Source organism: Loa loa, assembly GCF_000183805.2.
Source record: "Loa loa unplaced genomic scaffold supercont3.1, whole genome shotgun sequence".
In the NCBI taxonomy this organism is placed as follows: domain Eukaryota; kingdom Metazoa; phylum Nematoda; class Chromadorea; order Rhabditida; family Onchocercidae; genus Loa; species Loa loa.
This window is the reverse complement of record NW_018108181.1, coordinates 777,804-802,844: the sequence shown is the minus strand read 5'-3', so window position 1 is coordinate 802,844 and position 25,041 is coordinate 777,804. Positions and strand designations below refer to the sequence as shown.

The 25,041-nt window shown below is 34.9% G+C and overlaps 2 protein-coding genes across 3 annotated transcripts; one reads left to right on the top strand and one right to left on the bottom strand.

The window, feature by feature from the left end:
* Positions 1 to 815: 815 nt before the first annotated feature.
* On the bottom strand, positions 816 to 3,754 carry LOAG_04012 (hypothetical protein). The gene is made up of 3 exons (XM_020446479.1): positions 3,622 to 3,754; positions 2,895 to 3,131; positions 816 to 1,029 (listed from the first exon to the last, which is right to left on the bottom strand). The coding sequence occupies exons 1-3, from the start codon at positions 3,678 to 3,680 to the stop codon at positions 915 to 917; spliced, it is 411 nt and encodes a 136-aa protein (XP_020303186.1). The 5' UTR covers positions 3,681 to 3,754; the 3' UTR covers positions 816 to 914.
* A 378-nt stretch (positions 3,755 to 4,132) lies between these two features.
* Positions 4,133 to 21,877, top strand: LOAG_04011 (the record flags this gene model as incomplete). 2 transcript variants are annotated; one of them, XM_003139548.1, is made up of 39 exons in its annotated part: positions 4,144 to 4,264; positions 4,362 to 4,513; positions 6,313 to 6,486; positions 7,168 to 7,456; positions 7,659 to 7,771; positions 7,884 to 8,071; positions 8,300 to 8,482; positions 8,835 to 8,961; positions 9,285 to 9,415; positions 9,625 to 9,763; positions 9,962 to 10,460; positions 11,225 to 11,511; positions 11,694 to 11,879; positions 11,990 to 12,192; positions 12,327 to 12,546; positions 12,658 to 12,882; positions 13,093 to 13,200; positions 13,334 to 13,489; positions 13,609 to 13,770; positions 13,908 to 14,140; positions 14,277 to 14,544; positions 14,701 to 14,841; positions 15,047 to 15,236; positions 15,358 to 15,572; positions 15,688 to 15,813; positions 16,170 to 16,315; positions 16,430 to 16,586; positions 16,922 to 17,059; positions 17,219 to 17,479; positions 17,610 to 17,879; positions 18,000 to 18,222; positions 18,389 to 18,480; positions 18,607 to 18,711; positions 19,229 to 19,403; positions 19,784 to 19,864; positions 20,248 to 20,337; positions 20,637 to 20,718; positions 20,801 to 21,017; positions 21,209 to 21,346. In XM_003139548.1, the coding sequence occupies 39 exons, from the start codon at positions 4,144 to 4,146 to the stop codon at positions 21,344 to 21,346; spliced, it is 7,011 nt and encodes a 2,336-aa protein (XP_003139596.1). The 2 variants fall into 2 exon arrangements, with proteins under 2 accessions (XP_020307558.1, XP_003139596.1); XM_020446478.1 differs by lacking the exons at positions 19,784 to 19,864; positions 20,248 to 20,337 and having other exon boundaries at positions 4,133 to 4,264; positions 21,209 to 21,877.
* Between the last annotated feature and the right edge of the window lie 3,164 nt (positions 21,878 to 25,041).

Here is a 25,041-nt window from a genome sequence, read left to right as displayed (position 1 = left end):
TTCTTGTCCATAATGAAAATGAATTACTGACATACGGTTGCTGCAGACAACTATCAGCAAGTTTTTCGTTTATTTTACTTATTTTGTGGATCGCTGATTCCTGTTCGTTTATAAATAACATTGAAAATTTCGCGATGTTTCATTGCAACCTTTTCTTTCTACATATTGTCTCGAAACATTTCTGGAAATGTGTTTAGTCAAGTTAACACCCTTATATATCTCGCATCTTGCATGCTTCAGGCAGAATCAATACTCTTTGTTATCTTCCCGAGATTGCCTACATCTTTGCATATTCTCCACGCTGTTAAAAAGCCTTTACTTCGTCTTTACTAGTTTTGTATAATTTGTTTTACAGATTCATTTTTCCCGCATTGTCACACAATCTGTGTAATGCATCTTTATCTTACCATCCGTAAATACTTTAGCAGTCATCAATCGCATTCATTACAATTGGAATAGATTGATCGACATTCGTCAACTGCGCTTTACAATTAGGAACTATCATCAAATCGATCCCTCATGAAATGAAATGCAAGGCGCTTCTAGTAAATAGCAACATCATGCCATACTTCTTGTGCAGCTGTCGTCAGAACAAGTTCTGTTCATTTTTAGAAAAAGTCTTCCACTTCTGAATTGTCGTTGCTTAATCTTAGCCATTTTCTGCTTCCGCATGTAAAGGTATGCATCATCTCTGATCTGTGATCAGTTCATTATCAAAAATGTATTTTGCGTATTTCTTGTTTAATTTTCAATTCATTCATTCATTCATCGTGGAAATTCATCATGTCACTCCTCTTGTGACATTACCTTTCGATAATATTATCTCTTTTTTTTATACTTTAACATGCAACGATGAGTCATCTCGATTGCATTGTTGCAGAAACTTTTTTCTGTAGAGTTCGCCAAAAACATCCTTAATACTGGTGCATTCCATCGATTTGAAGCAAATATATTTGACAAAGTATTCTTGGCTGTTGAGAAATATGCGTTCCTCTTCTCTTCTCTTCTTTTCTCCACTTTTTTTTACCACTGAAAAATATTTCGGAAAAGATGGAAACATTTAAAAAGTCAGCGTAGCTCTACTGCCCTTGTTGCCTAAATTTCAAAGAATTTCAGAGCGGCAATGTTAAAGAATTTCTTTGAAGAATCCTCTATCTTCGTTTTTGGTCACCAATTATCATAATTTCAGTTCTCAGTGGAGCTTTAATATAGGATTACTTCATCAGTGGTTAATATCATTTTGACTATCGGCTAATTTTCGTCATTGATTTTCGCAGTTAAATGTGTTATTGTCACTCTTCCACTCATATCTTTTGGTAAACACAACGTTTCCATCGATCCATCTACCAACATCCTTTTCTTGGCTTTTTTTTAAAAAAAAAGAAAATGAAAACTAAGATTAAACTTCTGACCGGATTGAGAATCATTGGTTGATGGCTGACTTCCACTGCTTCATAATATTTATCACTCTCAACTATTGCTTACTTTCTTTTATTCATATATTTAATATCTTCTAACAGTGCATTGATAAAGTTTAATTCCTCTTTAAATGCAGCAAAATCGTATTTCACATTTCCTTTTATTACTTATTTTTTTAGGGAAAATTTAATTCGATGGCATATTCAATGTAAAAGATAACATTATTGTATCACTTGTCACTTTTGAAAAGATCCTTCAAATTGTGCAAATTTGTTTTCGTACATAAGATTTTTGCTAGAACGAGGGACACTATGCGCAAATATTCGGTCTATCCATATCGTTAAGTGCAATTTAATCTCTCTTAATTAATGCTTTGTCCATTTCTACTATAGCGTTTTCATCGGTTATAATTACGAGATTATAAACTAAACTGAATGATGTAAACGATAAGTGAAGTGTGATCGATAGAAGTTTCCGTTAATTATAAATTTTCTTGCAGTTCTGTTACTTATTCTTAATTTACACCACTTCAAAAAGATCTTAAAAGGAGAATACCTCTGATTTGTAACATTAAACTAGCATTTAAATTGACAACGGAGATATAGGATATGCCACTTTCATGAATTTCATAAAAAAGAGCCTTAGAAGAGACAATGTCCTAAAAAATATGCATTGAGAATATCTTTAATGTGGCATTGATCGTTTGGTCTCTTTTGTACTGATGCTCGTATCATTTCAAAATGCAACTGTCTTTATGAGATGGGATCAGTTGCTTCCTTCATTTATTGGTGACACTGAATATTCAGGAGGGTTTCAAAATTTTGACCAGCTTTTTTTCCGTATTTGTAATCCCGTAACTTTTTTCATGTGCCGAGAGATTTTTTTAATGGAAATTCAAATATTCAAATATTTAATGGAAATTCAAATATTAAAATATTCAAATATTAGGAGCAATTCGTCCAAGTTAGATTTCTAGTTGGCATTTCATGCCAAGTTTGAATTTTCATCACTGCATGTTTTCATTTTAAAGATATTCTAACACGATTTTGAAAAATTGGTAGGATGGAAGGGCGAAGAATTTCATTAATCCCATCAATTAATGCGACATTGGGTACAGTTAATATTCAAATTTAAAATTTTACATCACTCGAACATTTTCTTCAAATTATTTCTACTTAGTTCGAGCCGTCTCTCACCTCAGCTTTCCCCCTCATTTCCACTCCTTATCTATCTACTAATCATTCATCCTCTTTTGTTGCATAAAATTGCTCTGTTTGATATTTCTTAAGACATTCTTCTCCCGGGAATCTCTCAACTATATGTTATACCCGGATGATGCGGTCTTTGGATCTTGCTGTTGTTCATTCCTATCCCTCCCCTCCTCTTTTTTCTGTAAAATATGCACAACAGAATTATGCAAACATCTCGACTTTTTTTTTAATGTCACAATGGGTTCAAATGAGTAAATAGCTAACATTATATCTCTCTTCTGGAGTGGATGGCGTTTGTTGTCGAATCGCCTGACAGCAGTGACGGATGTGCCACGATCACCGAGATGGGCCAGATGGATCATTGCACGTTCCAGTGATGGGATATTTGGCATTGTCACTAATGCGCATTTCAATGAAAGCAAAAGAGAGAGGCACGAATTCCGCTTTGTTCTACCCTTGTTCTTCAGCTTTGCAACATGCAGCACTGTTCTTTCTCCTCTACTGAAACATCTCATAAAATAAGTTTAATTGTTTCGCTGAAATAGCACAGACAAGATTTATCCATTGGAATGTTTACATCACCTACTCGTACACAATACTCTTTCCATGCTTTTTTTATTCCTCTTTTGCATGGTCTTCAATCAATGATTTATTTAATCGATATTGTTTCTTTTTTTCCCTGTATTCTTTACTAAAATTCGTTTCATTCGTTAGACATCGAATGGAGCTAAATAAAATTCAGAATTGTCTCTTTTTTATCTTATCATTCATAAAACTAGGCTTAGTCCGCATTCTTTCCCCTGCCAGGATCATGATGGTAAGAAAGAAGAGCACGTTTGTCGTAAGCCTAAGTTTTAATGACAGGCTTCACCTAACTTTTACTACAAGTTAACGTTCCACTCCGTAAAACAGCTGCTCACTAATATAACACTTTCATAATGACTCAAAGCTTATTTAAAATATAAATTTACATGAAATGACTGAAACTTACACTTCCAGAATTCGTCTATTTTTCCACCGATATGCCTTACACAAAATGAGGAAATACATGCATATCTGCCTACTTGTATGCAAGTCTCTAGCGAACAAATCCTCTATCAGATTACATCTCTTCTGACTACTCGGTGAGCAACTGTTAGTTTGTTAACGTGGGAAGCGAAAGAGAGAGAGAGAGGTTGTTGTAGAACCTGAAGTTACAGACGACAGGTTAGCTTCCTTCGAAGTTCCTATTGTGGATAGGCTGTTTCAGGAGTTTATTTTGCATAGAGACAAGAGTTTACTGAATAAGACAGGTTTCTCTCTGTACATTCACATGCTTCTAGCACATCCCCGAATGAATGAATTCAAGGTGCTCGAAGAACTGCTGGTCTCTGCCGGTAATTTTCATTTCATAGATGTGGCATCATTTTGTCATGCATTACTTTTGAAATATTTACGTTGTGCGTCGTGTATTATAGTAAATTACTTACTAATTTACGTAAAGGTAATTGGTGTGGGGGGTGATTTTCAGGCGATGACGACTGATATAGCCGTGCGAGGCCACGATTATAATGGTCGGATCGAGGATTACGAGGAATACGACGAGAATTCTTCCGCCAGACTCTTCGAACGTTCACGCATCAAAGCTCTTGCTGGTTTGTTCATTCCGATATGTTGCCTGATGACTGGGCAATTTGGTGCTTGAATTCCCATCGCCAAATGAGTAAGTAGTCGCATCAGCTGTTTTTTCAGATGAACGTGAAAATGTTCAGAAGAAAACTTTCACCAAATGGGTAAATTCACATCTTTTACCGATAAACTGCAAAATACACGATTTATATATGGATATGCGTGACGGCAAAATGCTCATTAGACTTCTTGAGGTGCTCTCTGGCGAGCGATTGGTTAGTTTTTCCTTGTCCATTGAAGAGACTTATCAAATTTCAAACAAATTCTAATTTACGCTTCAAAAATATCATATGTGGAAACGATAATCGAAAACAGATACATGGTTGTATATTATTATTTTTTGTCTTTTTTTGTTTTTTTTTTGTCTTGGCAAAATTGATTTTTTTCAAGGACCTATTTACATTTAAGTTCTTAATTTTCGTCGTTTTCGTCGTAATGAATAGTCAGATTGCTTGAGCAGTAACTTGTTTAGGCACATTTTGTGTTCTCCTTTTGTTATCTGTTATGTTTTCTGATCAGCTTTGAGGCGAAAAGGATGGATATTTATATAGTGAATGTACATGCTGTAAGATGAATTTATTTATTTAGCTAAAAGAAATATATCTAAACACATCATCATGCATTATATATTGAATTTCCTGCGAAGCAAAATGTTTTGAATTATTAGGCAGTCGTTACCACTAACACTATCGTATTAACCCCTTCTTGCTGTCCTTATTCATTCTCTCCCCTTTTATTTCTTAAACTAGAATGTAATTCAATAGAAAAATAGTCGATGAACAGTTAAGATAGAGAAACATTTGGTTTGCTGTTCACATTGTTCGCAGGGAATCATGAGCAAGAAGCGAAAGGAAATCACAGATAAGCACAGTCAGAAACTGAATGAGAATTTTAATGTAACTTGCTCTAGGGATTGGATATTTCGACGAGGTAGATTTGGCAAAAAATTAAATGGGAATTAGAGTCGAATTTTGGAATTAAGATGAAGAGGGAAAATTTTAAGAGAAAAGCAAATAATTTTTAGCTAGCTTAAATTCAAAATATAGTTCGAAGCAGAAAAGTGACAAAATATGAGTCGGAAATCAAAATTACTGTTATTAAGAAGTGACAGTTAACAGATGAAACACTCCATAACACTTCTTAATGCTTCCTTCAATAAATCCAAGCAACATCGAATTTGAAAACAAATTAGTAAAGTGGCTTCCCCATGAAAACATAATGTAAAAAGTTGATTTTTAAGGACAGCAGTATTATGAAGTAAACTGACTGTGTTCATCTTGCTTTCATGTGAACCAAAATAAAAATACGTATCTCAATTTTGTTCGTCATTACGAATAACGATGAAGTGAAAATCGCATAGATATTTAGGTAGGAGATTGAAAAAGGGGTTTGAAGCTGGGTATTGACACGATCGGAATATGGTGAAGTTAGAACATATAATAAACTTGGGAACGGGAACTCTCTGTTAGGTTATATGCATAATTATAACCATTTTCAAAATTGCTTAGTATTCAAATTCATAATTGTTCGGTATGATTTAAGCGGTGCAGCAGTTACGAAACTTGACCTTATAGGTTTTGCAGCGTGATTCATTTTTTTTAAAATCATTCTCAAAGGGAAACCAGTCGTTAGATCCAACACTTTCATAAAGATGAAATTAATTCCAGCACTATTAGAAAGGCCTAATTATAGGGATAGGTTTGGTTAATAATTCATAAAGAAATTTAAAAACATTGGAACCAACTGCGGAACAGATGGTCGAAATAAAATACATGTTGGTTCAGTAAATATGGCTTTGGTCGTTCGAGATGTTGTATTATTTCCGTTTGTTGATACTCTTTTGCTAAGCATTTGTTTTTCTTATCTTTGTGGATATAAAAATAACGCTTTAGGTTTTATATCATCGCAGATTATACCATATGATAGTTGTTATTTTGCAGCAAGTCTTTGGATCTTTGGAAACTTTTTTCAAGTAAAGCATGATGCATTTTTGAAAAATCGAAAAAAATTTCAGCCGAAGCCAACCCGTGGTAGAATGCGTATACATTGTCTCGAAAACGTGGACAAAGGCTTACAGTTTTTGCGCGATCAGCATGTTCATCTGGAAAATCTCGGGTCGCATGATGTCGTGGATGGAAACCCTCGATTAACATTGGGTCTTATCTGGACTATTATTTTACGATTTCAGGTTTAATTTCGTCGTTATTATACGGGTTACCAAGAGAAATGGTAGATTTCAGTCGTTTCAAACCTTAGAACCTTATAATGTTCTCAGGAAATTCTATCGCATTATTTGGATCTGACAGTTCTATGCCTTATAGTTGCAGCTGCAGTTATATGTCAAGTTCTCTAGGATTCTTGTTTTTCATGAAACATGGTGAATCACTATGGAATGCTGCAAAATTTCATATTAATCACTTGTTTCATTGCATGATTGTTCGGTATCTTTCTCAGTATAGAAATGGTGAATTAGTTAACGGATTTAATTAAACCCATCCTTCCTTCTATCTGTTCATTCTCAAAAGAATGGATAGAAATATACCTGCGAAAACTGATTGCCATAAGACTCTTTTGCATTTTATCCAGATCTTATTTCAGTCAATTAGGTCATATTGAAACGGTTTCTTCGTTAACTACATTCTTGTTCCGCTTTCAGCAGTTTGAGTACTAGTTTCCTTTTTTCAAGAGAAGCAAGTGCTAGGGATCTATTCATGCACCTTCTTTAATTTACGAAATTAGTGAGATGACTAAAAAGTTAAATTTATTTAGAACTTTAATAATCAGTCAGAAAGAAAAGGTGAGTTCAGTATAAATAAGAATTCATTCTTCATTAAACTTAGGACGATTATCCGGTCCTTTATTGTTCTAGATTCAAGACATTACATTCGAAGATGCAGACAACCAAGAGACACGCAGTGCTAAGGAAGCGTTATTACTGTGGTGTCAAATGAAGACAGCCGGTTATCCGAACGTAAACGTTCGAAACTTCAGCACTTCGTGGCGTGATGGCTTGGCATTCAATGCACTCATTCATAAGCATCGCCCCGACCTCATAGAATATGAAAAGTTGCAAAAATCCAATGCACTTTACAATCTGAGTAACGCATTCGAAACAGCCGAGCAACAACTTGGATTAGTTAAATTCTTAGACCCCGAAGGTTTCCATAAATTTGTAATTTTCAAAATTTTTAAATTTGTAAATTTGTAATTTTCAAAAAAAACAAAATTCTATAAATTTGTAATTTTTTTCTGTTTTGGATAAATAATTAATGATCAAATCTTTGTCAGTGCTCTAATACCTTTCTTTTTTCTATATCTTCCATCATCATTTTTTATATGTTTTATAACTGATCATTACAGATGTAAATATCGATATGCCTGATGAGAAATCAATCATCACTTATGTCGTGACGTACTATCATTACTTCAATAAAATGAAACAGGAAACTATCCAGGGAAAGAGAATTGGGAAGGTGGTTTTTCTGCTTAGCCCAGCAGTTAACAGTTATTTTCTAAGATATTAAACTTATTTTGGTTCTGACTTGTTTTCGAAATTTACTTACCTAGTTCAGTTCTTGATATCAGGTTGTGAATGAGCTGGTGGAAAATGAAAAACTGATAAATAATTATGAACATTTATCAAGCGATTTACTGGAGTGGATTCGACAGACCATTGAATCATTGAATGATCGTCATTTCATCAATTCATTAAGCGGTGTACAAAAACAGCTTGCTGAATTCAACAATTACCGCACACAAGAGAAACCGCCGAAGTAGGAAGTTTTTCTAACACTTGTTGCTACACTTCCTGCTGTTTAAGTCATAAACTTCAATAGAAATAATTGTGATATATTTTTCCAGATTTACAGTAACTCAGTAAAGGTAAAATTACTTTCAGAAGCTTTACCATTAGTTGCCATCAAGTTCTGCCAGCCACTTTTTAGCCACCATACAAATTCCAGGAATTTTCTCTGGTCCTCTAATCTATATCCTTTTCGCAGGTTCAATGAAAAAGGTGAATTAGAAGTACTTCTTTTCACAATTCGAAGTCGTATGCGTGCCAATAATCAGAGGCCATATATACCGAGGGATGGCAAATTAATCGCAGACATCAATCGGGCTTGGGAGAATTTAGAAAGAGCGGAACATGAAAGAGAGCTGGCATTGAAAGAGGAAATTATTAGGTAAATTTTGAGATTATTGACCAAGTTTGATTAGTGTTTTAATCTGTTCTTTACCAGGGTCCACTCCAACCTTTTTATTTGTAGCGTGGACCACTAGGTCCAAAAATAGTTTCTGTTAATTTAGAAATATACTTTGGTCAGAACTTTTGACGTATTAGTAGACGTGGAGTAACATTATAATATAAAAAAAGGAATATAATTCTAATAGCCTTCGCAGATTACCGCTTGGGAACCACTAATGTATATGGGCTAGAAATTTTTTTAGAAATGCCTAAAAATGATTATTTCCTCAAGAAATTTTAGCATTTCGAGAGCAATATTTGGTTTGCAGCTGCTATAATTGAATTTTCAGGCAAGAGAAACTTGAACAACTAGCAGCTCGATTTGACCGTAAGGCGAGTATGCGAGAAACCTGGCTTAGCGAAAATCAGCGGCTTGTCAGTCAGGATAACTTCGGCACTGATTTGGCTAGTGTAGAGGTAAGCGGCTTGTACTATTACACGAAATCAATGTAAATCATTATAGGCAATTTTCGAATTTAATTTTCTTAAAATTAGAAGCATAGTGCTTTTCATTTTCTACGTAGTGTTAAAGAGGAAAGCTCTGGGTTTGTTATCTGTACGAACTGTGTTTGTGTGATAAACATTGTTAGAATGAGCTAGTAAACATAATTTTAGTGATTACAAGGGAGCATTTATCCATTTTTTAATGAATCTTATATCAGTCTTGTGGAGAAATATGCCATTTTTACCCTTTGATATCATTGAAAGTGTTAAAACGATATACACAAAAACCTATGCAGGCAGCCACAAAGAAACATGAAGCAATAGAGACAGATATTTACGCATATGAAGAACGTGTACAAGCGGTTGTCGCTGTTGCTGGTGAATTGGAAGCTGAAAATTATCATGATATTGACAGAATCAATGATAGGTTGTCTCTCTAATTTCTTGATTTGGTAGATTTTTTTTTTCGTATTATCTAATGGATATTGAGTGTGGTAATACTGGCTATACTGCTGCCATACCGTATTGGCTAGATACTGGTACTGGCTTAGCTGTATCTCAACATCATCAACATACTGAGTGAAATTTTACTGAGTTGTCTCGTTACTTTGAGTCTTTAATATTATGATTTTGCAGAAAAGAGAATGTACTACGATTGTGGAATTACCTTCTTGAATTATTATTGGCACGCCGTGTTCGTTTGGAACTTTCCATGGCAGTTCAGCGAATGTTTCATGAAATGGTTTATGTTCTGGATTGGTGTGATGAAATCAAGGTAATGGCTTGCCTTTAACTTAGGGATACATCAGCTCCAATAGCATATTGTTAAAAGTCCATATTTAAATCATTAACAACACTAATGTTCAAAATATGTTTGTACAAAATAAATATTTTTGGTTAAGTTGAGTAAATGTTTATAGTTAAAAGTTTAATTTGCATAATCGATGCTGAATTTATATTAACAAGTTTTTAGGCCCGTCTTTTATCCGAGGATCTTGGTCAGCATCTTATGGATGTCGAAGATTTACTGCAGAAGCATTCACTTTTGGAATCAGATATCAATATTGTTGGGACTCGTGTTAAAAATGTGAATAGCCAAGCAGAAAAATTTACATTACCAAACGGTCCGGATGGCAGTGGATATAAGCCAGTGGAGCCATCATTAGTTGAAGAAAGAATGCAGATTTTGCTGGATCGTTATGCGGAGCTAAAAGAATTAGCAGTGGAACGTAAACGTCGTTTGGAAGATAACAAACGTTTATGTCAGTTCTGGTGGGATGTTGACGAACTGGAACATAACCTAAAAGATATGGAACAAGTACTCACTTCACCAGATACTGGGCGTGACATGGTTTCTGTATCATTACTGCTCGCGAAACATAAAAATGCTGAACAGTCACTCGATATTGTTGGTAAACGATTGAACGATCTCGAAAATGAAGGACAGCAGTTGCAGGAAGAGAAGATTCCAGGTTAGCCTTCACATTCTTTTAATTCAGTGATTTATGGCTTGTAATATTCTAGTTTTCTTTCCTAAATTCCATAATCATTGGGTTTCTAGATTCAGACTATAGATTCCTGGAATTCTTTGACTTTTTCAAGACTGATTGATTACTAAATATTCTTTAGATTGCTTCTTATATGTCAGTGTTTTATTCTGAAATAATTTCATTATCATAGGATATTTAGTGAATGGCTTCCTAAACGTCCTTTTATTCTGGTGTAATTTACTTGTCACAATGAATGAAAGCTTTTGCGCATAATGGTTACTTGAAATTCATATGTGTTCAGCGATAAGAAAAGCTCATATAGGTTAATTCCCCAATGAGGTTGATTGAAATAAAATAGAATTCGATGTTAGAAACATCCATACAGCAAATAAAGAAATATATGCGGAATTAATTTTAAGTTTTCTATAGGAACAATACATATACAAATGTTCATATTTAAAATCATTTCTATATTGGCAATTTCTATTTTTTATTATATTTTTTCACTATTTATCCATACCCGTATGCTTCTCATTTGAAAGTAATCAAGTAAATAAAATTAAATATATGGTAACAATTTTCTCTGCATTAAAAAATGCTGTACGTGTTAGCTTATTGTTCTCCTCGAGGAATAACGCAGTTTTAATTCGTATTTTTATATTTCAACTATTTAGAAAATAAATTGCCTGTTGAATATGTTTATCTTCTCTGTCTTAATTCCTGTTCAAATTTCCTGCCGTTTTCAGGTGCGGAAACTATAAATGGTCGTTTGGCTACAATTCGTGATTACTTCAGTAAACTGAAAGAATTGGCTGCAAACCGTCACGTGCGACTTTCCGGAGGTGTCAATTACTACCAATTCTTCAATGATGCTGATGACGTGGACGCTTATCTTGTTGACACACTTCGTCTGGTGGGAAGTGAAGATGTTGGGAAGGATGAGGGTACCGTGCAGTTACTTATTAAGAAGCACGATGATGTTAGCGATGATTTACTTAAATTCGAGGAGAATATCAAGCAGTTGCATATACAGGTATGTTTTTTGGGTGGGTTTTTCATGTTGATAGTGTGGGAACTTATCTGAGAAATTTATTTGATTATTGTCTTGATAAACGTCAAGTTACTCGCAGTTCCTATAGATGCAATTTCTTTCTGCTATCAACTGAACGCACCTTTATAATTTCACAGGATTATTTCACAGATTTCTCATTCTAGGCAGAATCTTTACCGCCAGAGGCTCGTGAGCACCCAGATGTACGCAGACGTCTTGACATGACTGAAAGACGTAAGGCGGAGTTAGAAGAACTTGCACGACTTAGAAAGCAACGTTTATTGGATGCATTATCTTTGTACAAATTGTTTAGTGATGCTGACATTATCGAAGCATGGATTGATGAGAAAGTACGTTTTGAATCTGATTTTTATGATATTTACTCTGCCTACATGGGAGACATAGCTGAAATGGGAGACATAGCAAGTTCTCAGTTACCTTCAGCTCATATACATTATAGGGTAAATTGTTAGCGACACTGGTACCAACTGATGATTTGGAAGAAGTCGAAATCATGAAACATCGTTTCGAAACTCTTGAAGCTGATATGAACAATCAGGCAGCTAAAGTTGCCACTGTGAACGAGCTTGCGCGCCAGCTTCTTCATGTTGATCATCCAAATTCAGATGAAATTTTACAAAGGCAGAATAAGCTTAATGCGAGGTAAACAAGTTCTCAGTTACCTTCAGCTCATTTTATTTTAAAATCTCTTGTTCGGTTATACTGAATTTTCCGTGGATTTTCATGTTCCTGCTGTAGAAAATTTTGCTTCGAAAATCTCTTCAATGAGAATTCAGATGGGCGCAACTGCGGGATATGGTTGATCAGAAAAGATCTGAACTTGATCAAGCACATCGTTTGGAAACATTCCGTATCGATTGCCAAGAAACAGTTTCCTGGATTGAAGACAAAACCCGAGTACTTGAAGATGCCGGCGAACTTACTAATGATCTCACTGGTGTTATGAAGCTTCAGCGTCGTTTGTCTATGATGGAGCGCGACCTTGGTGCTATTCAGGTACTGTAATGAATTTCCTGAGTTCAGAATAGTTCAGAATACATTGTAAAACTCAAACATGGGTCAGAAATCTCTGCAATCTACGAAATTCTAGTCAGCTTAACATTTCAGGCTAAACTTGATTCACTTCAAAAAGAAGCATCCGAAATCGAAAAGGAGAAACCTGCAGATGCCGCACAGATACGCGAGGATATTAAGCGAATGCATCTCGCTTGGGATATACTCAATAGACGTGTACGTGAGCATGAGGCGAAACTTGATGAAGCTGGTGATTTGCAACGATTCCTTCGCGATTTGGATCACTTTCAAGCTTGGTTAACTGCTACGCAGAGACAAGTATCTTATTTGTTTCATATTTCAACGAATAAACATCCCTTTGGTTTTGACTCCATCCAAAGCTAAAACTGCGTAGTGCTTAATGAGGAACATGAAGCAAACAATGGGGAGAGTTTTCTGAGCACCAGATTTTCACGCCAGAGTTCCGAAACAATAAAGTTATATGAAATTGATTCTCTTTTTCTAGTAAACTCGCTGTATATTCTTTAGGTTGCTTCAGAAGACGAACCACAATCTTTGGCTGATGCTGAACAATTACTTAATCAGCATGCAGCAATTCGGGAAGAAATTGATGGCTATGCCGAAGATTACGTTAAGGTGAGATATTACGCTAAAAGTTAAGCCGAAAATTCAACTGTTTGCCTTTGTCTTATGGTTAATAGAGACTCAGTCTAGGAGAATGCTAACCATGTTATTTGTAGTAATAGTTTCGTGCTTATTTTGGCTACAGATGCGAGCAATGGGTGATCGAGTAACACAGGATCAGACGGACCCACAGTACATGTTTTTACGTCAGCGCCTCGCTGGATTAGAAGAAGGCTGGGAAGAACTGCAAAGAATGTGGGATAATCGACAGCATCTTCTTAGTCAAGGACTCAATTTACAGGCAAGTGTTAATTTCAGTGGTAATTTTTTTTTGTTTCAAGCTTTGATGAAATATTTCGTTTTTGCTAAACTCTTGTTGAGTTTTTTCTTAGCCAATATGAATGATTTAAAATATTCTAGATGTTTCTCCGTGATGCAAAACAAGCTGAAGTTATGCTTTCACAACAAGAAAATTATTTATCAAAGGATGAAACACCGACCTCATTGGAGCAAGCTGAAAATATGCTCAAGAGACATCAAGATTTCCTGACAACCATGGACGCTAACGATGAAAAAATTAAGGTGCTGTTTATAGTTGGAAAGTTTTTTTGCATTCATTTGCCTTTTCATTTCTATCTTAAAAATTCCAGATTACTTTGTCATTTGAAATATTTGCCTAGTTATTATATCTGTAGTTATTACATTTCAAAGTCATTCAGGCTGTTGTATCTTTTGGCGATCAACTTTGTGGTGATGGACATTATTCAGCTGATAAAATTCATAAGAAAGCTCGAAATATAGAAGAACGTCGCGAAGCAAATCGTGAAAAGGCTGGACAAATGTTCAATAAACTGAAAGATTCCCTTGCATTGCAACAGTTTTTATCGGACTGTGAAGAACTTCGGGAATGGATCGAAGAAAAAATGATTCGTGCACAAGATGAAACCTACAGGTTGAATAGCATTGATAGACTATAGAATTGGAAGTTCGACTTCTTCGCTTTTAAACATAAAATTTCAGATTTCCCTAGCACTTTCTTTTTACATTGCTAGTTTATATTACCGACCCCTCTTTTGTATGACTTTCAGAGATGCCAAAACAATTACTTCGAAATTCATGCGCCATCAAGCATTCCAGTCCGAGCTGCAATCGAATCGTGAACGACTTGTGCAACTTCGTCATGCGGCAGTTAGATTAGCTGAGGAAAAGCCTGAGTTCCTTGGCACCATCGATCCACAGATTGCTGATTTGTCAATACAGTGGGAGCAGCTCGAGAAAACTACCGAAGAAAAGGGACAGAAGCTGTTCGATGCCAATCGACAACAGCTTTATGTACAAAGTATCTCTGACATGAAGGTTTATTTTTTTGTTTTTTTTTTTCCTTTTTCATTTTTACCACTTAGGTTTGAAGGGAAAATCGATAGTTATTGCTTCTTATTCGGAACTATAACTATTTCGTATAATTATGTGAATTTTTTAATGAATTTCCAACAACTGCTTCATTTTTCTTAGGATTGGGCCGAACAACTTCAACAACAAATGACAGTCGAAGATACGGGGCAGGATTTGACGACAGTTAATGTTGCTATGCAGAGGCAGCAAATGATTGAAAGTGAAATGGTGAAACGAGCCGCACAAATAGATTCATTGCAGGTTATTGGCGAGATGTTTTGGGTGTTTCATAAATTCTGGACTGTATTAAAGTAACTCGTTACTTGAATTTCCGGAAATCCGACTTGAATTGTAGAATTTTCTGTTAGGGGAAGGGAAGAGGTAATATAGTGATTCAGCAAGTTCTAAAAAATGGAAAAGTCTTGGTCACTTTGCTGATTTTAACCACGTATCTCAATGCTTTTAGCAAATGGAACCACAGCTTGAGGAAATGCACCCAGAGGAGGTGGAAGCAATTAAAGCACATCGTTTGGCCGTTCAGGAACAACTGGAGCGATTACAAGTACCGCTTGATGATCGACGTCGTCAGCTGGAACGCAAAAAGAGAGCTTATCAGTTTTTACGTGATGTTGAAGATGAAAAACTGTGGTGTGCAGGTGAGAATTTCTAGTTTTTTTGAAAGCTTTTAAACCTACTGAAGAATGCGATTCACAAAATTCTCTTTGCAGATTTGAAAGTTACTGTTTGATTTTTCCAAATATCAGAAGACATTTACAGAACGGTTACCACTGACACAAACACACGAGCTTGGTGAAAGTCTGTTCGACTGTAATCGTCTGCAAAAGAAAATGCAGTCGCTGAAGCACGAAATTGATAATCACGAGCCATGGATCGGGAAAATCTGCCAAAATGGTCGTGAAATGATTGATGAGGGCCATGAAAACAGTTCAGAATTTCAACAAAAGATTGATGAGTTGACGAAAATATGGCAGGTGATTAGTTTATTTTTTAATAATTTTCATTCATTTTTTATTTCTGACTAGGGTTTCTTTTTAGCTGCTGAACCTATTCAGCATGTTTTAACTTTTTGCATTTTCTATATTTCAGAACTTGAAAGATTCTCTGGATGCCCGCAAAGAACATTTGGCTGAAAGCGAAAAAGCACACCAGTTCCTGTACGACTGTAATGAAGCAGAAGCATGGATGAGTGAACAAGAGCTTTACATGATGCAGGTTTGTTAGTAGCACTCTTTCTTCGATGCATGAAATTCGCCTTTTACGATCATATTACTTCTTGGAGCAAATTTTAAATTGTAATACTGTTTCTTTGCGGTTCATAATGATGCCGAATTTCTAACAAATTTTGGTAAAATTTATTTACCAAAAAGAACTTCGTGATGATGCCGAATTTTTAACAAATTTTGGTGAAATTTATTTACTAAAAAAAAAACTCGTAATTATTCTTGTTTCCCGACTAAATTTTGAGTCGAATTCGCAGTTTGCAATCCCAACTCACTACTGCGGTGCGGAAGAGGGAGAAGAGTCTGTTATATGGAAATAATTTTCCATTATTTGATGCTGTTTTACAGGATGAGCGTGGTAAAGATGAATTCTCAACAGAAAATCAAATTAAGAAACACGAACGTTTGCAACAAGATATTAATCAGTATGCAGATACTATTCGGAATCTGGCTGCACAAGCTCAGAAATTCGTTGATGAGAAGCGTCCTTTGTGGTAATTTCATCAATTATCTGAAATTGATCTGATTTTACAAATAACTTTGAAAAATGGAGGAGGCGCAATTCTTCATTTGATCTGGGGGAAAATATGAATTTTTATGCTGTTTAGGGAGCATATCAGTGTTCGACAAGCTCAGATCGAAAAGCTATACGCAGGCTTGCAAGATTTGTGCAAAGAGAGGCGAAAACGTTTGGATGAGACACTGCAATTGTATGAACTTCATCGAGAAATTGATGATTTGCTACAGTGGATTGCGGACAAAGAAGTATTGTTTTCCAGTCATTTTCATAATACCGTAGAAAAAATTCTTGGTTTTTCTACTTTTGTTTCCAAAATAAAGACAGAATCTCTATTAGGAGATGGTAGGAGGAGGATTAAAGAACAATCCTTGATGTACTTTTTTTTGAATTATATATGTTTAAGTTAATTTGAATTGTATGGTGAATATCGCATACTTTTTGCTCCAAAAGCAAAGAATTTGATGTTTTTTTCTACTCCTGTTTCTTTTCCATTTCCTTTCTCTCAAACTCAGGAAATCAAACCAAATTCTTTGCTTCCATTTGGGCGTGAATTGCATAGTGATTTATGCTTTCGTCTTAGCTGGTCGCTGGTTCTCAAGAAGCGGGGCAAGACTATGAACATGTACAGATGCTTATTGAACGGTTTCTGCAGTTTGCTCGGGATACTGAAAATATTGGATCAGAACGGGTAGCAAATGCAAATGATGCATGTGATCAAGTACAATTTTACTTTCTATAATCTGTCTTTTTTTTTAGTATTCAGAAATTCAACAAAATTGAATAGAGCAAAAATTTGAATCGGTTATGGTTCTTGATCATTTGTGCCATGCTTATTTAATGTTTTCCTTAGTTGTTATTGATGTTATCTTTTTTTCAGTTGATCGCTATCGGACATTCGGATGCTCCAACAGTTGCTCTATGGAAAGATAGCCTGAATGAAGCGTGGGAAAACTTGCTTGAACTAATCGATACACGAGTGCAAATGCTGGAAGCATCGAGAATGCTTCACAAATTTTTCCATGATTGCCGCGATTGCTTGTCTCGAATTCTGGAGAAAAATCATTCGATACCTGAAGATCTTGGTCGCGATTCTTCATCAGTTGGTGCACTGAAAAGGAAACACCAGAATTTCCTTAAAGTTTGTTTTCTGCTTGATTTTAACTATTTGAATAAGTCGCCATATAATTTACAGTATTACTTGCCTCTTGTTAAATATGCTGAGTTGATTTTAGCGAAAGAACAAACGTATAATTGAAATTCGTTTATAGGATATCGAGGCTATAGGTCAACAAGTTGCACAAATCGAGTGCGATGCATTGGAATTGCGCGATGCTTATGCTGGAGACCGAGCAATCGAGATAGGTGCACGTGAAGCAGAAGTACATAAAGCATGGCGACAACTACGTGCAGTGTGCGATGCACGTTCGATGCGATTGGGCGATACATCCGACTTGTTCCGATTCATGATCATGGTTCGAGATTTGTTACTGTGGATGAATGAAGTTAAGCGAGAAATGACATCACAAGAAAGGCCAAAGGTTTGTTTTGTATGGAAAATTTCCTTGATAACTCGCCAAGTTTTCAAACTCCGATATTCGATGTTTAAATAGAGTGTAAGAGTAAAGATACGCTGTGGTCGAAAAATTTCTTGATTTTAGGATGTATCCGGTGTTGAGCTATTGATGAATAATCATCAGAGCTTGAAGGCAGAAATTGATGCACGTGAAGAGAATTTCAATGTATGCATATCACTGGGTCGAGATCTCTTGAATCGCAAACACTACGCATCATCTGAAATTGAAAAGAAATTGATCAAGCTGACGACTGAACGGGCTGAAATGATGCGACGATGGGAAGATCGTTGGGAGTATTTGCAGCTAAGTAGGTTTCTGGTAATTTAGGGTTTTGATAGAAAAATTGCTAGCTGAAGTTTTCAGAGAATATTGAGGTAATGTCAGTGATAAGCTGTATAACAATACTTAGCAAGCAGTCATCATCTTATTGACAAATGGGTAATCTTACCGCAACAGTGATTTTCATCTTTTAGTCCTGGAAGTATATCAGTTTGCAAGGGATGCGGCGGTGGCTGAAAGCTGGTTAATGGCGCAGGAACCATATCTTATCTCGAAAGAATACGGGGTATTTTATAGCATTTTTATTTGAAAATAAACACTGCGGAAATTAAGTAGCTTCGAATAATATACTGGAAAAAATTGGACAACTTATTGCATTGAAATTTAAAAGACAATAATTCAATATTTTCAGCGAAATCTGGAAGAAACAATAAAGCTGATTAAAAAACACGAGGCATTCGAAAAGTCAGCTAATGCGCAAGAAGAGCGTTTCTTAGCACTGGAGAAATTAACAACGGTACAACATTATTTTTCCACTTGCCAAAAGTTGTATTCAAACTTCTGGTAAATATTAGACACAATATGTGTTCTCAATTTTGGCTCCAATTATCAATTTGCAATCTGTATTTGTATGGTGTCTTACGTTATTTATCACTTTATTTGCATACAATGATTTAATCGAAATTTGCTGGTGTTGCAAATGACACAATTTTGAATTTAACACTGCTTCGAACAAAATATTTACAATGATACAAATTATGAGGAAGTGTCTGTATGTTCATTAGCCCATAGTTCCATTGTTTTATTGCTCATCGGTTAGGAAATTTTGCAAAATAATAAGCTAACAAGTAATCGAAAAGGTTTAATTGCTCTGCTTGAATCATTCTTTTTAATAGATACTGATAACTCATTAACTTCATTTGAATTCCTTTTTTTATTGCACACTTAACTTTATTTAATATATTATAGTGAATGGGTTGATATCGCGGTTATAATGTGTTTGAAATATGTATTGAAATCTAATCGGTTTTCAGTTTGAATTGAAAGAGATACAAAGGCGAGATATGGAAGAAGTGGAGCGTCGTGCACTTAGTGGAGCGGGTGGTGATGTACGCCGTGGAACTCTACAGCAAACAGCAGTGGCAGTAGTAGGCGAACGATCCACAGAAATTGCATTCCCAATGGAAAGGGGACCTCAAACATCTGATGGTAAGTGTAACATGGCTGTTGGTTTGTTAATTGCTTTAAATTAAAAAATTTCGTAGTTTCCGATTATTATGATATAAGGTTTTCTTAATGTTAGCTTCATTCCGAATATATTGTTGTAAAGATTTTGCATCTAGCTACTTATAATCAAAGAAGTGAGAATTTGAAACATGTGATTGTTTTATTAATTTTCTGTAACAATCGCTGCATGATTTGTTTATTAACTACCATTTCAAATTGTCTCTGTTACTTGCAACGATTTTTTAAAATTACAGTTTTTTCCGAAAAACATACGATTTGCACGTGTTCTGCAAATTGCACGTTTCGTTATAGTGTATAATAACGTGCCTGTAGTTTCCTTAGTTTCGAAGTGCATTTTGCAGATTTTGGTGACGGAAGTTTGCACGATACAACTATGAGTAGTGGTGATAGTACATTACTACAAAAAACTAAACATACTGCTGGTACACTTTCAATATACAATTCATATTTTGCTTGAGGGCAAAGCACAAAATTTCCGATAAGCATTAGATGAGGTGAAATATCCGCATGTTCATAGTTTCTGCCTAAAGAAGAGGTGTTATTATGTAGTTAAGTGTTGGCAACTCCTTAATCTTGGCGCGTGCAACAACCGAATGTGTTTGTTTTGTACTTTTTGTATTTTGTAAATCTAAAAAATTTGGAATTTTGTACACAAAGTCACTGCATGTGCTATGATTAACATTGTGTAATAAATTTTTCATTTTCGCTGCATATGGACAGCATTCTAAATTACAGCAGTATGTTCTTGTCGTTAAGATAGTAGATATAGTAGCAGTAATAATCGTAGCTGCCGTGGTGTTTGCAGAACGTAGTAGTCGATTAATGGCATCGGAACCGTCTGGCTGGCGATTATCATTGTCGAGATCGTCTCGCTTTGATGTACACGATTTACGGGGTAAGAGAGCAAGGACTGGTTATTTTTCTCTTCAATAAACTGACACTTGTTTTACTTAAAATGTATATTTTGCATGGATTTTGATTTGCTTGCTGTTTTGTTAGTGGTGGTGTTCATTTACTTGTTTGCGCAACTTTATCACTTCCCTTGATCATCAGAATGATAGCGTCTCTTCGTGAATCGCGCATGTGGTTGTGCATTGGCTTCGTTAAAGAGGCTTCCAATGCTAACCGTCAAGTTTTTTGATTTTGCAATAAATTTATCGAATTGTGTTTTATGATAATTTCCATATGTTCTAGGGGTTGATGTAGGCAGTGCTTTTGAAGGTGTGTTAATCAGGAAGCATACATATGAATCTTTGGACCGCAAAGCATCAAACAGGTAAAATTTTTGCGTAATTAGAGTGTAAAAATTCTAGACCTTTGTTTAAATCTTGATTAGTTTTTAGGATCTTATTTTTCAGATCATGGGAAAAGGTATATGCAGTATTACGCGGGTCACAATTGGCATTTTTCAAAGATCAGAAGCATATGGAGGAAAATACATTGTTTCGTGGGGAAGAGCCATTAAATTTGGAAGGCTGTTCAATTAGTGTCGCGGCGGAATATACGAAAAAGAAAAATGTTTTATCACTAAAATCTTCAAGTGGGGCAGAGTATCTGTTACAAACTGCCAGCGATGTGAGCTTGATTAGAATTCTTTTAAGCTTTTGTACTCTGAACAAAGGTTGTCAGGTGAAATAAAGTATTATTATAATCAGCACGATGATCTGTCCACATTTTTTTTGAGTTGCAACACATTTGTATTCCATCAATAGGGTACTTTTTATCTATATTCTATCAATAGGATATTTTATGCTCTAATTTTTTAGGAAGACATGGAACGATGGCTTCGACGATTACAACTTGCTACAGGACAATCAGAGGAAGAAGCAGCTCGTTCGCAAACATTGCCAGTTGAAGGGTTCGCCAAGGCAAAAAAGAGTTTCTTTAGTCGAGGAAAGAAATGATTATTAGATGAAAATGAAATTTATGATTAGGATTTACTTTGGCAAACTAAGTACATTCATGCTGTGTTGTAAGCTGTTTCATTTATGCAGAGTTTTTTCCATTCGAAAACTTTTCTGGATTTTCTAAGAAGTTTGGGATTTTTTCAGGAATTTTAGGAATCGATTTATACCAGAATTTTAGAAATATGCAGCAAAAGTTTCTCAAGTACTGTTTTGGCAATTCGTTAAACAGAAAGATGGAAAAGACTCTGTACCTTGTAGTGCTTCTGTATAAACACTTTCTTCATCTTCATTTTTGCTCGCTACATACTTTTTTGTCATTCTAAATGTAAACAAAGTTTTCATTTGGTGGTTCTATGATGAGCTTATTGTGTCTGCAAATCCTGGTTTTTTTCAAAGTTAGAATTTTGTTGCCCAAAGAATGGATTTTTTCATTCCAGTTCCGGCGAAACATGGTGATTTATGCTGATTCCTTGATGCGGAAAAATTTCATGTTTATAATAGCTTTATCATTTCTTCCTTGAATTCCGAAATAATTTTTTTTATTTATTTATATTTAAACTTTTTTTTTGCTTTACGTATGACACTAGAGCGGAAAAAAAGGGCTTCCTTATTTTCATACCTCTCTACTCCTGGATTCAGAAAAGTTATAAATCGGATAAAGCTTTTAAGATTATCTTGATGGTCTATAAAATTGTTTTCCGCATACTCAGACATTTCAGTCTTTTTCTCGGAAATTATAATTTTTTAAAATTACATAAAAAAGGATGACATTTACAAAGTTCCAGAAGTTTGATTAAAACTAAACAAACATAGTTTTCATAATATCGCTTACATTACTTAGTGGGAGCGTATTAGAAATCCAAAATGTTTGTCGTGAAATATGCAAGTATATTCCCAGATGTATTTCTGAACTAAAATGTTATACCCTAGTCGAGACATATCGATGTGATCTGACCTACGTGCTCATCCGCTCTGTAGTATTTCACCAGTTTATATTTCCTTCACAAATTAGTTTCGTGTATAATCTTGATTACATTTCCATTTTAGTACTGCCTTGGCGTTCGACGAATTCCGCTGAATTTGGTCACTAACAAATTGTTTGTTTAATTTATCGACGAAATCATTCAATTTTAGAGTTTCAGTTTAAGATGAGAAATGAATGAAACATGATTTCTCAGAGATTACATCGTAAAATTTGCAAGGTGAATTAGAAATTCATTTTAGTGCTACATTTATTTTTAGTTCTCAGCTACACTATTTCTTATTTGACTTTTAATAAAGTGTTAGTCTTCTTTCTTTCCTGTCCTCCACGTGGAAGACGAACGTGGTCTCATATTGAACTGAACGAAGTTGAGACAAATTAGATTGCAGCGATATGAAATATCCTTTATGTATTACTACTACTTTGTTATATGCACTGCCAACGTCTCTATTTCAGCATTTGCCTACGTAATTGGAATTTTCTAAAATTGTTTTCATAAGTCGCGTTGTTGTTGAATCCTTTCTATGCTGTCGCTTTTGCTTTAACTGGCAGTTTATCCCAAGTGGATGACGTAACAAATAATGCACTACTACGCAAAGATTTCTAGTAAAAAATTCCTCGGTACTATTCATGCTGTATCGGCTAATGTTTTAGCGATGGAACGAATATATGAACTGCATTTGACATTTAAAGAATCGGCTTCTAGTTATATTATTCTTCCTTCAGAGAGAAGGGGGAGAATTTCATGAATTTCTTCATCTCGTAGTGCATAGGCATTCTGTGTTGTGCTGTATTTAATTTTAGTGAATTGGAATTTTCATTGAATACATTTAATTTTATTGAATTGAAATTTTTATTGAATATGTTTAATTTTATTAAAACTTTTTGCGAAAATTTGTTTTTTTAGAGTGACTTGTTATAACATTTTACGGTATATTTTTGAAACACAGGACCGCAGGATGTTTTACTCCTATGCATTTGGAGCAACCATCGAATTAAGGAAAAAAAACTAGTGAAAGATTTATTCATGGTAAAATTGTCTTCTCTCATTTACTAGCTGTTATTGCCATAATTTATATGCGGTATTGGGGATTTTAGATTGTCTTCGTTTTTCCTTTCAAATCTGTTTTCTTGAAATTTCATTATGATTTATATAGAAAATAAGTAACGTTGCAGGACTTTTCTACTTGACAAGAAGAGTAACATACGATGTAATTAAATCGGTCATTATACCAGAACTGGTAGTTTGGGAATTTTCGTGAAACGATAGGGCTAAATGGAAATCGATGGTACTCTTCATTGCAGAGTACGATCAACTGAGCCTTTTTTAATGCATTTCATCTCCAGGAATGCTGTAAAGTCTGGATTTTGTCTCAGTTTGCTCTGCTATCCTTCATACCCCATAAAACTACAGACCATCAGCCGGAATGATTGCCTGATTAGGCAATGAGCTGAATTGAATTCTGAAACTATTCCTTCCCCAAGTGTTCTGCATGAGATAACATAAATTATTAAAATTTCTCTAATTTCGAACTTCTCATTTGAGGATTTGCATAAAGTTGGGTTTGTTATTTTTTCAGAAGTATACAATTATAATAAGGCTGAATCAATTTTTCTGATTAAATTCTGTTGTTTTCTGTATCAAACAAAATTCCAAAAAAAAGAAAAAAGAACACAGTTGAACACTTTATCGTAGTGTAACAATTTAAAAACGGTTCAGATTAATTGATTTTAATGCTCGCTGAATAGCAATAAATAGGTAATGCCGAAATATTTCTTCACATCGTAGACTGTTATCTTGCAGTGGAGAAAAGACAGTATCATACATCAGATTTGTATCATCACTCTTTTAGATGGATAAGAATGGATGAATGGATAATGGACGCTCAACTCTCGATAAGATGAAATAATAGTCCCGATATTTCCTATTAGAAGGAAGGTTTTGTGTTGGGAACATTTTAGATTCAACGCGGTATCTGAGTAGAGAGTCGCAACATTTACAATCTTTTTATTCACTTTTTTATCAGTGAAGAAAAGAACATCTGTTTGCTGTGAATCAATCTTTTCCTCGTGGAAATAAAATAAACTAGATTTTTCAAATTCAAAAATAAACTCAAAAGAAAGGCAATTTTATAACTTATCAATAGAACAAAAACAACTACGAAAGATATTAGTCCCGTATTTCAGTCCGTTATTTTACACAACCAATTGGTGATTTTCTTAAGAAATGAACTGCGAGTTGACCCCACAAACCATTTGTTCTTTTCTTCAAGAACTTTTCTTCCTGATTCACTGATTCAGTTCTTGACATATTTCCAAAGCATTCATAACTGCTATGGCCATCGTTTTGAGCAACCTTACAAAAAGCTTTCTTGGAACCATTTTCTTTTCTTCCCAACATTATTCGTTCACTATGTAATACTTATCGTTTGTTCTGCTTTATATACTTATATCGAAAAATAACTGCTACCAAATATATCACTGCCTGGTTGTGAATCCGTGACCTTTTTTTCTAGAAATATTATTACCTTTCTAAAACTAATCATTTTAAGAAGGTAATCGAATACAGCAATTCTCATCTGCGAAGCAAATAATTAAATGAGTTAGGAATGAAATGAGATATTGGATGGTTGGCAATCTTGTAACTGGGAATGATATAGGAAAAATATCCACCAGAGAGATTCTCCGAAATTTAAGCCTTCGAGAATTT

Bases quoted from the DNA above. Each gene is read 5' to 3' on its own strand.
- LOAG_04012 (XM_020446479.1), bottom strand. From the start codon at position 3,680: ATGTATTTCCTCATTTTGTGTAAGGCATATCGGTGGAAAAATAGACGA. The intron at 3,132-3,621 runs GTAAGTTTCAGT...GAGATGTTTCAG, and splicing joins AATAGACGAATTCTGGAAGT to TAGAGGAGAAAGAACAGTGC. The intron at 1,030-2,894 runs GTTAGCTATTTA...AATATTTTTCAG, and splicing joins CTCCAGAAGAGAGATATAAT to TGGTAAAAAAAAGTGGAGAA.